Source organism: Bos indicus, chromosome 5, assembly GCF_029378745.1.
Source record: "Bos indicus isolate NIAB-ARS_2022 breed Sahiwal x Tharparkar chromosome 5, NIAB-ARS_B.indTharparkar_mat_pri_1.0, whole genome shotgun sequence".
Classification (NCBI taxonomy): Eukaryota; Metazoa; Chordata; class Mammalia; order Artiodactyla; family Bovidae; genus Bos; species Bos indicus.
In genome coordinates, this window is record NC_091764.1 from 19301074 (window position 1) to 19314249 (window position 13176).

At 49.3% G+C, this 13176-nt stretch overlaps 1 protein-coding gene across 1 annotated transcript; it reads right to left on the reverse strand.

The window, feature by feature from the left end:
- Window positions 1-3627: 3627 nt before the first annotated feature.
- On the reverse strand, window positions 3628-8079 carry DUSP6 (dual specificity phosphatase 6). The gene is made up of 3 exons (XM_019960326.2): window positions 7229-8079; window positions 6216-6653; window positions 3628-5165 (listed from the first exon to the last, which is right to left on the reverse strand). Exons 1-3 carry the CDS (start codon window positions 7626-7628, stop codon window positions 4858-4860), a joined length of 1146 nt encoding a protein of 381 aa, XP_019815885.1. The 5' UTR covers window positions 7629-8079; the 3' UTR covers window positions 3628-4857.
- Window positions 8080-13176: the final 5097 nt, after the last annotated feature.

Below are 13176 nucleotides of genomic sequence, written 5' to 3' on the forward strand. Positions count from 1 at the left end.
TTTAGTTACAGCCAGCTTTCACATGATCTGCCCTTGTATTCTGCTTCTCCATTTGCTTCTAACATGCCTCTCTTATTCTGCAGCTCTCCATGGTTCCCTCTCTCCCCCTCCCCCTCCTTCCCCTCTCCCCTTCCCCTCCTGCCCCATCACCAGGCAAGTTTTCTTCCAACTGGATCACAGGGAGGAAGTGACTCTCTCTGGGGCCAGTTCACTTGTGTAATCCTGAAAGGGGAGTATGGGCAAGGGTCAGGGCCAGCTGGCCTGTTGCTAGCTGCTCTAGAGATTCTTAGGAAAATCAGGTTTGTAATTCTGGGCCCATAGGCCCAAGACAGAGCAACTTCTCCAGTAGAGGGAGGGTGGCATCGTCTAGGCAGGCTGATTTCTCTCCGATGACACATCAGCCAGGGTCCTCTGACTCTGTTGATTTGGGTTTGATTTGGCAGGTCACTTAACCCCTGCTTCCTCCACTTCCTCGGCTGTGAAATGGGGTCACCACTTCCTAGTCAGCATCACAGGACTTTACAAAGAGAAAATTCTGATGACAAGCAGTTTTGCAACAGGAAGAGCTAAAGCTTCAACGCTCAATTGTACCAGTTCCCACGAGCTGACCATAGGCTCTGCTGGCCTCTCCCTGCCTCAGTTTCCTCATTGAAAATCAGGATAATAATAGGACTCATCTCAAAGCTGCTTTGAGGATTAAATGAGATAATATTGTACTTGAAGTACAGTATCTAATAGCCTTAGTAAATGTTATTTGTTTCCCCTGATCTGCAGCTCATTTTACCATTTAGTATGTGTACCAGAGCACTGGAATAGATAAGAGAATCCTACAATGAAAGAGAAAAACTCTCTCACTTTACAGACAAGAAAAAAAAGAGAGAGAGAAAGATGCAGTGAGATTGGGTAACTTGCCCAGGGCTTCTGATTCATTAGTGAGAGTGAAGTTTAGGGCTTCTAATTGTTGGGTCAAGCAAGCCTCCGTTTTCACTCCTTTGAAGGTTGTGCTGGTATTTCTATCCCCAGATAACCCTTTCGAAGTCTGATATTAACCCTTAGACCAATTTTGACCATTAAGCAATACATTTTCTAAGTCTCCAGCAGTCCCAGGAAACCTGCAGAAAACCTCCACGAAAGCCACCGCCTCCCCCAGCTCCCTGCAGAAGGCCAGGAAAGGTAGCTGGCTCAGAGACCTGAGGAAGCCACTAACGGGGACAGCAGGTGAGGGGGGAGGCCGGGGAGCTGCAGCTGCTGGGAAAGGTTGCCCTAGTAACCATGCAGGGCTCCATTCAGGAAGTGAGCCTAACTCCAAGATGCAAAAGGATCGCCTTCACGGGGGCTCCTGCAAGCACAAAGGCACCAAAGGAACGAGGGCCGGCCCGGAGAAAGGAGGCGCGGGGAGAGGTGGGGGCCCACGCTGTCATTTACAACCCTCCACCTTCCAGAGAAGAAAAAGAGAATAGCTCTTTGAATCTTCTGGCCTGTGTGAACCGTAAAAATCCCCATTTAACATGAGGCCCTTTGTGGCAATGGAGAGAAGCTGGCCCCGACTCTGTTCACCAGCCTTATGAAACAATATACCAGGAGAAGGGGGAGAAATCCCTAACATTGCAACTTTATGGGGGCCCTAAACTCTCCTTGCTCCCTCTCTTTTATTTGCACTGATGACAAAGACCATTTGCTACCAATTTATTGGAAACTTTTTTTTTTTTTTTTCACAGCTTGAGCTGCTTAAAGGCAGGGAGCTCCCTCTCCCCCAAATCGATGTCAGACACTTGCTGAATGGGCTGGGCTCAATTATGCTCCCACCGCAAGCTCAGCTCACACTGTGACCCTGCATGGCTTCCTGCTATTCATATGTGTTACTTCCCCTTTGTGGTAATGGCTTGTGGCATTCGGCCAGAAAACATTATTAATTTCAGAAGTGGACTGACAAACAACAAGCCCACAGTGAACCGAGAGGAAGTGCCAGGGAGGCCAGCTGTCGGCCTGAGCAGAGCCGAAGGAACTCAGTGTTTGCAAGTTCTAGAAGGAAAGGAGACGATAATCCACAAAGAGGAAATGCACTAAAATTATCCACCGCCCGTATTAAAGAGAGAAGAAAGAGAAAAGAGAAAAGAAATCAGAGAAAAGAGAAGGGAGGAGAAAAGCACACAGCTACTTGAGCTGCAGCTGGACAGGAAATTGCTAAGGCTGCTCGCAAATCCCTACTTTGAAGAGGCAGTTTAGGGAATGCCAGGAGCGGAAACCGTTCAGAACCGGATTAACACGAGCCAAGTTGAACTGCAACCCACTTCTCCTTTCGGAGCTCCGGCTGACTCAGGGCACCCAAATGGGAGGGACTGACTTGGTATTTTTCTGCACTGTTTCTGCCTTTTGTACATGCTTAGCTGCTAAAAGTCACACGGGACAGCTTGATACAATTGCCATAGAATCAGGGTTATTTGCCTCCTAGCAGATAATCCAACTGACATCTCACATGTACCGTGTGAGTGAAAAGCTCATTTTTCTCTCCACTGCAGACAAAGGGACTAAGCTCATTCAAAAAGGGCTGGAAATTATGTTCTAGTTCTTTTGATTTCATACACTTTTTATTTTGTGTACTTGGTCACTCGAGACAAGGAGAGGGATGTCCTGAGGGAAATGACAGAATATTAAGCTTTTACCTTGAAAATTAATGGTTCAAAATAACCTCAACATAAAAAAAACTTTTTTTCAACAGGGGTTTCTGGCCCACATTCTAAATTAGTTACGCATAAAGCACATTAGGACAAGAGTGGTGATGCTTCAAGCGCTAATGTGAAATTGTGGCCACGTCCAGACTCAGGGAGAACGCTGAGCTGTGGTCTGCCATGAACACCAGAAAGGGGAGACACCATCTGATTCATTTACTATTCCAAGACTAGAATTTGCAGGTAGAAGTGCCAGTTACAAACCAGAGAAATAATTATCTCTACTTTCTTCCTGCTATGTGTATTACTGAGCAGAAGACCCTGTCAGGGAAAATCAAGAGAGGTTAATGCTGTCATTTTGTTATTCTGATGCCTTCTCTTTGTGACTATTCATGAGTATCTAAATACTGTCATTTCAGAAAGCTATGCTCTTAGTACACTATTTTCCTTCAAGAGGATCACGGTTTTCTTAAATAGGCCAGACTTACTATATTTTGTCCATAGGAATGATATGAACTTCCCTGGTGGCTCAGATGGTAAAGAATCTGCCTGCAATGCAAGAGACCCTGGTTCAACCCCTGGGTGGGGAAGATCCTCTGGAGAAAAGAATGGCTGCCCACTCCAGTATTCTCACCTGGAGAATTTCATGGACAGCAGAGCCCCGCGGGCTATAATCCATAGGATCACAAAGAGTCGGACACGACTGAGAATTTCACACTGACACTCATAGGAAATGATATAGTCAATCCCTTCCATTACATCACTTTTACTTGAAGCAAAAGGTTAATTTCATAAACTGTACCTGAAGACTTCTTGGAAATAGTTTGAGATGAGAACTTTGCCCCAGTATTCCTACATGTATTTTAAATAATCCAGTATCAATCCCCAAATGAAAAATCCTAAAATTTATCACTTCACATCCAAGTACAATTAAGGAGAGATTTAGAAAAAATACACATTTGATAGCCAAAATAGTTATTTATTAATAATTTAAGGTTTTACATTCTTATAATAAAATTTCAGCTCAGAACTTTATACCATGAACATATGGAGCCACTTGTCTCCTTCCTTCACAATCATATGCATGTCGCCTATCGAATGAGTAGTACCCATGCTCACACACACACACACACACACACACACACGCTTCCAGTTTCACACAAATTGTTTTTTAAAAAGGAAAGAAACCAACCCAAAATATTGCATTTGAGGTGACACTCCCTGAAGAATTTTGTACAGAGGTAAGATACTGTTTAGCACAGCTGAAGTTTCAACAACAACAAAAAAAGTGAGCCCATGATTTTGGTGTCTTTCCAAGATATCCCCTTTGAGACAATACAAATCAAAATATTTACAGAGATAAGGCAGAATCAAACTACATTAAGGAGAAAAAAAGTCACAAGGAAGATATATGAAAGAGACTGAAGACTGCACCATAACAAGGTCTCCATGATCATTCAGTGTCCATGAAAATGTCATTCAGAATTGGTAACGTTGAGCATGCTGCAAATATATCCTTTGGATTCAAAAAGAGCAAAAGTTTCCATTGTTTTTAAGTGGCAAACTGCTCTTTCTCCCTTTGGATGATTTCTTTTAAACCCATCAAAGGAAAAACACAGTTCAAACAAACACTGTCAAGTGATTTAAGATCAAATATTTACAATAATCAAATGGAATATGAGATTCATTTGATTGATTATTTATTTTTGTTTTTCTTTTTTTTTTTTTTTTGCAAACTGATACTACAAATACAGAGCTGAAACCTCTCTTTGGCTCCTCTATATGCAAAATTGAATCGGTCTTCACTGAAGACAATATAGAATCAGTTCCAGATGCAAAAGAAACAGTCATACAAGGCCCTAAAGAACACATGCTCCTACCCTACCATTTGGTCCTACCCTATGTACCTGGAAGTCCTCGAATCCCAGTCCCTGCAGGGGTAGGCTGTACACAGGGGTGTGGAGCAAACCTACTGCCTCTATCTATACAGCAGGTCCTGTTCTTCCAACAGGAAGGGAGCAAATCTCTCCCTTGGGAATAACCAATGCCATACGTGGTAACCTTGTCTAATACAGACAGCTGGTGTCCTGTTGACACCTGGGGCCACATACAAAGAGAGCAGCCTGGCTGATGCTGCTAAGAGAAACTGCTCAAGATCGGCTGGACACATCCCAGCGGGGGGTGCACTTCACGTGGATTGCAGAGAGTCCACCTGGTAGACATTCTGGTTGGAGGGGGTGGTGAAATAGAGCTGCTGTGTGGGGACGCGGTTGTCACAGGGGCTGCTCAGTCCCAGCGTCCTCTCGAAGTCCAGCAGCTGGCCCATGAAGTTGAAGTTGGGGGAGATGTTGGATTTCTTCATCTTCACAATGTCATAAGCATCGTTCATCGACAGATTGAGCTTCTGCATAAGGTAAGCCACAGTCACAGTGACCGAGCGGCTGATGCCAGCTAAGCAATGCACCAGGACGCCACAGTTTTTGCCCCGGGCTTCATCTGTAAACAGAAAAAGAAAGGGAAAAATATCAGTAGACCGAAAATCCCCCTTTGTGAACGATCAGTCTAAAACCTGAGTAATAATAATACTAAACATTAAAAAATAATTGTGTGTGGCAGCTGAGCCCTGCAGGCAGCAGAAAATGTATCACTGGGCTAAAACATGTACACTGGGCACAATTACATATTTCAGATATTTTCTGAAAAGGGAGCTTTTGTATTAAGTTTCTGCCAACACAAAACCCCTTAATGTGTGCATTCTTTGCCTCAGCATGTGAATACCAGAAACCCTGCAATATGGTCGTGAATGCCTTTTATACAGACAAGCAGACTGCAAGGGTCTATTAAATTATTCTCCAACTGTTGTGCAGCGAACAATGGAGGTATTCAGGCATTTCAGAAAAGAGAGAGGGAAGTCACAGGGGACAGCCCATTAGGAGGAACAGGATGTCGACATGGCCTGAAAATGAGTTCCTTTGTAATAGGAAATGCATTACAATGCCTGGAGATTCGCTTCTCCAGGCTTTCAGCCCACAGTTCTTCCTGCTGGGCTCAGGTTACCCTCACTGTCTCACTGTGAACCGGTATCACAGTAACATTTAGTTGGATTACAGCATCTCGCATTCACAGAGCTTTCCAACAACTAACTTGGTGTCCTAAAACAACTCCCAGGTCGTTCTTTTAAAATTATTAAGTCATGCTAGGATTCCTGTTTACCAAGAGTACTTCTACCGGGCCCTCCTCCAGTCCAAAGATGGTGGGAAAATCCTGCTGTCTACTTACAAATGGCCCCTCTTTCAAACGACTGGAGTCAGTCAAACAACAGACAAAATTTGCAATACACCTGTGGTCTGCAACCTTGTCAAAAGGCACTTTTTTTTTTTTTTTTTAAGGAAGAAGATATACCAGAATCAAGAACGGTCCTGGAACATTTGAGACCTGCAGTCCCACAAATTAGCAAGCAGCGAGAAAGATGAACAGCTTAAACTCTAAGAATGGTGAGGAATTCTGCGTTTAAAAGTCTGAGCAAGAATTGTTCATTAGTCTCACCTATGAAAGAAATGGCCTCAGGGAAAAACTGGGACAGGTTTTGGCTCCAGTGATCCGAGATGGGGATCTGCTTGTATTTGAACTCTCCTGCATTCTCAAAGAGATTCGGCAAGTTGGGGGTGACGTTCAATATGTACTTGATGCCAAACTCCTCCAACACGTCCAGGTTGGTGGAGTCCTTGGCACAGCCCAAATAGAGGAAGGGCAAGATCTCCACAGGGAAAGAAGGCTGACTGTTGGACAGCGGGCTGCCATCCGAGTCCGTTGCACTATTGGGGTCTCGGTCAAGGTCAGACTCAATGTCCGAGGAGGAGTCGGAGCTGATCCGCAGGCCCCCGAGCCCCAGCACTGGCAACGGTGGCGAGCTGCTGCTACACGAGCCGTCTAGATTGGTCTCGCAGTGCAGGGCGAACTCGGCTTGGAACTTACTGAAACCACCTGCCAGGAGGAGAAAAACAATCATGTAACCCGAGATCCCGTAGTAGTTTTCACAGCTTTGAGAGCCACAGCCGCACGCATAAACACACCACAGAACCCTACCAACCCCCCCTACACGCGAAACTAAATGTAAGAGAAAGACACTAAATGTGCACCCTTGGGAACAGAACGAACGGGCCCGCCCACCCTGGGAACCCTCATTCTTTTGAATCCGGAAATGAACAAAATGGCAACTTTTCCGAATATCTTGAAGGGCTAGAAGGTGCCAATCTGCACCACAACCGTCCTGCAAAATCTGAATCAAAAACCGAACGACAGAAAGTAGGGAAAGAACATTTCGGGTAGGAAGCAGAGGTGGTTAGAAAGAAATGGCCCAAGAGTGCGGCCGGAAGCGGGCCGGTTCCTCGCGGGCCAAGCTCGTGGGTGCCGGACGCACGAGGGTTCGCAGCCGGGGGACAGGCAGACAACCCCTGGCGCAGCAATGGGTTCAGAAGCGCCGGCCGAGCGCCCTGCCTGCAGCTCGCAGCTCGGTGTCCTCCGCCTGGCCCCCCTGCGCGGAGCTCCCCGGCTCGTACCTTCCAGGTAGAACGCCCGGCATCCCTCGTCCTTGAGCTTCTTGAGCAGCAGCCCGAGCACCGACTCGCCGCCCGTATTCTCGTTCCAGTCGCTGCTGCTCTCATCGTAGAGCACCACGGTATCGGTGCCGCAGCGCCGGGTGAAGCGGTCCCGGTCCTCGCCGCGCGTGAATAGCGCGCGCACCGGCAGGCTGCCCTTCTGCAGGCGCCGCAGCATGATCCCTGGAATGGCCACGTTGATGGCGGACTCGATGTGGGACGACTCGTACAGCTCCTGCGGCCGGCAGTCCATCAACAGCAGCCGCTCGTTGCCCAGCTCCAGCTGCTCGTTGAGCCACGCCACCGTCTTGCTGATCGCCATTTCCGACGCGAAGGGCACGGGTCTGAGCGTATCTATCATGGGGGTCGAGCTGCCGTAGAGGGCGGGGTGCCTATCAGACGCCCCTCGGGGCAGGCAGAGGCCGAGCGCGCCGCGGGAAGCCGCCGCTCTCGGAGCGGGGTTGGAGTCCACCTCGCCTTTCCCAAGCCGGGATAGCGGTTGGGGCAGGCGAGACCGAAGTAAAGCCGGCGGTTCCCTCTGCACCCGGCTGCAGCCGCTCGTTCTCGGTGTCAATGAATCTCTCTGAATGAAGCTGCCCAGACAGTTTTGTTCCTCTAGGGTGAATGAAATCCAATTAATTCGGACTCCGTGCTACAGAGAAGGGAGGAAAGAAAAGAAAAGTCCAGCGGCTCCTAATCCCTCCCTCCAAGACTGCACCTCAAATCCACCCGGCCGTCTTTCTCCTAGGATTATTCAAACCTCGATTGCTCACTCTCTCTTGGCCTCGGCGCTCGCACACCCCCTGCGCAAGGCAGCTCCTCAATGGATACAAACAGCGAGCGTCTCAATGGATACATTCTCCGGGCCAGCCAATGAGCGCTCTGCGGAAGGGGCTGTTGCCGTGGGGACGGGCCGGCTGGAACAGGTTGTGTTGATGAATTGTTAATGAGTTTGTCATTCACAAAAACGGAAAGGAATTTCCGCTCCGGATAAGCCCCAGTGCAAACAAGCTGCAACAGCGGGCTCCGCGGGAGGAAGGAGAAAGAAGAGGAGGCGGCGGCGGAGGAGGAGCAGGGCACACAAACCAGGGCACTTCAGTTGTCTCATGTTTCCTTCTGTTGAGAGTTCACACTTCGCGTCGGAACTTTTGCGCACAAATGGTGCAATTAGCGGGCACAAAAGCCCTTGTTCGCGACGCCTGTGAGCGCAAGCTAGCTTTAGAGAAACTTGTGCTGACTTTTTCCCTTTTCTTCCTTTTAAACTCATTTGCACTGGAGTTCACCATTGCCCACCCCACCCCGCCTTAGGCAGTGTGTGTGGCGTTTGTTTGCCAGTTTTAAAAGCCCAGCTCTGTTTGCTCTGATGTTCTTTTAGCCGAGGCTCTGTTGGGGCTGGTAAACTGCCTGGGCTTTAGTGACCGATGAGGTGTTAAATGCTAATCCAACATCTTTTGAAACAAACCAGGATTTTGTTCAAACATTTTTAATCAAGCAATCAAATGCTTGGAAGTCCAGATAATAGGAAGCAAGCCTTTTTTTAAAAAAACGGTGTTTTAATTAATTTTTTAAAAACTAGTGGAGACTGCCGGAACAAAGTCGTTGGGCAGTCTGATGCTTTTATTTCTGGGGCGGTGTGGGGCGTTATAAGCCATTGTTCCGGGGATCCAAGCACCCCCTCCCCGGTCCCCGCAGTCACCCACTGCGCGCTGGGTGGTAGTGCTCGTTAATCATTTCTGAGCAGCGAGCTCAGCTTCCAGACACAGGAGCCTCCCTGGAGGGGCTGCCTGGACGCGGTGCACCCGGGCACGCGGAGCCGGGCCGGCTGTCCCCACCATCCGCAAAGCATGGGGAAGTCCTCCCGCAAGGCCTGCAGGCTGCGGGGGCTCAAGTGGGGCTCGCCGATTGGTTTACTGTAGACCGAGGCATGTCAGAATGGAGCCACCCGGACAACCCGCGCCGGGTCAGCCCCTTTCTTCGCGGGGCAGCAACCCCCTCCCTTGCAAGTCGCCGGGCACTGGCAGAACACTGCCCCCTCCTGCGCGTTGCGCTCCCCGTGAGCACCCGCCGCCTCCGCAGCCCAGTTCAGCTGGCGCCGAGCCTCTAGGGACCCTGGGGACCGGTGGGGGACCGAGTGCGGGACTTTGGGCTCCAGTTCTGCCTGGGGCGGGTGTGGGGCGAGGAGTGCGTGCCGGGTCCCCTGCTCCAGAGGCGACCTGGGGATTCTGGGGAACGTCTCGGCCGCGCTGCATAGCCAGCAGGTAACTGGGGAGGTGCTGGCCAGACCAGCGATCCGCGCTCGGCTGGCGTACCACGGGGTGGGGCGGACTGCCGGATAGAGGCGTGACGGGTGGGGGCCGCGGCGGCGGCGGCGGCGGCGGCGGCGGGGAGGAACACTCCCAGCGCGCACAATCATATTGTTATATGAAAGTACCCGAGCCTGCTGCTCCCGAGCGGAAAACCACCTGTGTGCGGCCGGCGCGGCGCGCAGGGGGTGGAGGTGGGGGGTTGCGGCCGGAAGGCGCGGGCCCCAATCCGGCCGCCCCTCCCTAACCCCGGGCGGAAAGAGGCCGCGCATTGTCCCGTCGCCGCCGCCGCCGCCGGGGAGGCGGAAGCGGAGGCAGCGGCTCGGCTGGGAGCGGCTTTTCCGAGCGCCCTCGCGGCGCTCTGCGCCCACCGCGGATATCTCCGGGGGCACCTGAGGTCGCGGGGTCTCCCCAAGCTAGACGCCCTGCACCCACGGGCCTGCCTGCTGACGCCCCCGCTCCAATTTGCATCTTTAGTCACCCGCCTCTTCCCTGGTTTGGAGAATGTAGGCTTAAAAAAAAAAAAAAAAAAAAGGCGGCTGCTAGGCCCAGGTTGCCAATTTTGGAGCTTTGCTGCGGTCGGGCCGCCCCTGGAGGAGCGTGCTGGGAGAAGGTGGGGTTGCAACGCTTTTTGGCTCCCTGCGCCTTTTTTGGGCATCTGGTGGAACAGAACTCGCATGTTTCACTGGATACCATCCGGTTTGAGCTGGAGGAGGCCTGCGCGGGAGGTAACGCCTCCGACCCGCCCCCACCTGTTGCTGATGTCCCTTTCTGTTAATGGGACCTGGAGGCCAGGAGCCGAGAGGCAGGATACCCTGCAGCGGAACTGAGACGTGCAAAATCTTTCAGCCCAAGCCCTCCAACAGTAAAGGCAGGGAGAGAAGTTGATTTCCATTTAGCCATTTTAAAAGTGCAGTTACCTGAGCCTAGGCATCAATTTGGGGTGATGGTCGCAACACTTAAACTTGAAACATTTAGCTTTGCCCATGCGTCTGAACCCTTCAGCTCCTCTCTAGACATTTTATAGAATGGCCTTCTAACCGGTGGGTCTGAAAAAGTGCGGTGTTAAAAAAAAAAAAAAAAAAGGCGAACTCCGGGAGTTGGTGATGGACTGGGAATCATGGCGTGCTGCAGTTCATGGGGTCGCAAAGAGTCAGAGACGACTGAGTGAACTGAAGTGACTTGAAAGAAAGGGCCCCTGGGGTGGCGACGGCCCGAGTTTGAAGGGGTCCGTCCCCACCCCTTCCTAAATGTGCGACGTTGATTATATCCTCTACCTTTTTAAGCTGTAGTCTTCCACGTTGGCATAAGGAAATTGATAGAATCTCTGATGATTGAAAAGGTAAAGCGAGATGCCCTAAGACGTTGTTGGTCTGTCATTAAGCATTGGTATTATTTTGATCTTTCTGAATTTGGAACCTGCAGAATGGACCCAGTCCTTTCCATCCCAACGATGCTGTGTGAGGCCTAAGAACCCGCCTGGAATTCCCTAGTCTCAGGAGAAATCCTCTGAGGAACTGCGCTAAGCAGTGTAATCCATCGCGATTCAGATGTCAAGAAAAGCACGTGCTGTGACAGACCGGCACCAAAATCCTTTAAACCAGTTAGATACAAAATATACCCAGCTACCTTTCTAACTTCTCCCTACTGCTTCCCTCTTAAACACTCTGTACCCTATGCTGATATAATTGAAGTAATAGGGGTAATGGGCATTTACCACACATTGGCTGCTGCTGCTGCTAAGTCGCTTCAGTCGTGTCCAACTCTGTGCGACCCCATAGACCGCAGCCCACCAGGCTCCCCCTTCCCTGGGATTCTCCAGGCAAGAACACTGGAGTGGATTGCCATTTCCTTCTCTAGTGTATGAAAGTTGAAAAGTGAAAGTGAAGTCGCTCAGTCCTGTCAGACTGTTAGCGACCGCATGGACTGCAGCCCACCAGGCTCCTCCATCCATGGGATTTCCCAGGCAAGAGTACTGGAGTGGGGTGCCATTGCCTTCTCCGCCACACATTGGGCATGGTCTTAATTTGTGTGTTTACATACAGTATTTCCATCAGTCTTCAGAAAACCCATGCAAATTATTCCCGTTTACAGAGATTAAGGAGTTTGCCTGAGGTCAGAGGGTAGCAAATGGTGGGGTGGGGATTTGAGGTCTGACTCTTTACAGACCCTTAAGGATTACCATGTATCCGTATTAGAAGGCCTGTGGAGACCGCACCCACCACACTTCCTTATTCCTCCTGAAGTTTGAAAGAATCAAGGTCTGCACTTGTGAACTGAATTTTGGCCACCAGGCTTTTCTGGGCTTCATGTTTTATGTTGCTCCTTCCCCACAGATGTCAAGGATCAAAAGTCAGGCTCATTTCCTTCCTGCTCCTTTTCCATCCGGTGGTTTTCTTTTTCTTCATCAGTCAACCATTCAATAAATGCGCGTCTAGCGTTCTTAGCGTATGTCCTGGATGCTTATCCTCACAGCCACCATTACTGATGGGTGTTGGTGTAGCACCCAGGACCTGAGTTCAAATCTTAGCTCTGTCTCCTAAGTAATAGTTTGACAGAGGAAAGTCATTTAACCACTCTGGGTCTCCATTCATTCATTCACCCATTTATTCATTTACTCTGGATTCCAGGAAGGCAGTCGTGAGTAAAACAGGTAAGAATCCCGTCTTCCTGGAGCACACGTTGTAGTGAGGACAATAAACAAAATAAATAATTATACAGCATATTAAAAAGGGAAAGTGCTACAGTGAAAAATAAAGCGAGGAAAGGAATTCAGCAGTATGTAAAATGGGGAATAGTTAGGCCCGCCCCGAACAACTGTGAGGGTTAGGGACAGCCAAGATGACGCAAAAGGCACAAAGTAGGTACTCAATGGATGATGCTTTTTAAAATCACTGCTACATTTCTGCATAAAGCTGGCTGGCTGTTGCTGATTATCCTGCTTTGAATCTCATTCTGGCCCTGTTGCCAGGGCTCCCAGGAAAAGCTCTCTCAGGAGAATTCCAGTGACTGTGAGAACCACAGGCTTCTTTACTTCCGGAGGCCTCAGTTCCCTGCTTAGGGTATCAGTCACATATAGAAGACTGTGTTTGAAGGTTGCAGAATATGGCCAGTCATCTCTGCTCCGTTTTCACAAGGGCACAGAAACAGTTTCATAGATCCTGCTGTCCCTCTGCGTGTGTGTTTGTGCATGCAATGAGCACCTGTGCTGAATTCTTCCTCGTATTTCCTCCTGGGAAGTTCCTTAAAATCTTGTGGCTATAAACGTTTGCTTGGTTATTGGAGAAGCATTCCAACTTGGCAGGAATTTTCCTGCATTTGCGAACACTTGTGATTTATGAGACCTAAAAGGGTTGGTACGACCTTTAATCTTCTTGGAGTAATCTCTGTGAATACAGTGACATTTATTAACACATCATGTGAAAATAGTTAAACAGATTTTCACCTAATATGGAGAGCGTGTTTTGGAAGATCAAACTTAAAATGGAGCCTTCTGGCATATCCAGGATTTGGTATTTTTAGAGGTCCTGGGGAGGCCCTCAAAGTGACAGTCGAGTGAAGTCAGGCAGAGAAAGACAAATATCATATGATAGTGCTTATTTGGAA

Excerpts from the sequence above, each read along its gene's own strand:
- DUSP6 (XM_019960326.2), bottom strand. The coding sequence starts at position 7,628 with ATGATAGATACGCTCAGACCCGTGCCCTTCGCGTCGGAAATGGCGATC. Across the intron at positions 6,654-7,228 it reads CCGGGCGTTCTACCTGGAAG|GTGGTTTCAGTAAGTTCCAA; the intron begins GTACGAGCCGGG and ends TCCTCCTGGCAG. Across the intron at positions 5,166-6,215 it reads TGAGGCCATTTCTTTCATAG|ATGAAGCCCGGGGCAAAAAC; the intron begins GTGAGACTAATG and ends TTCTGTTTACAG.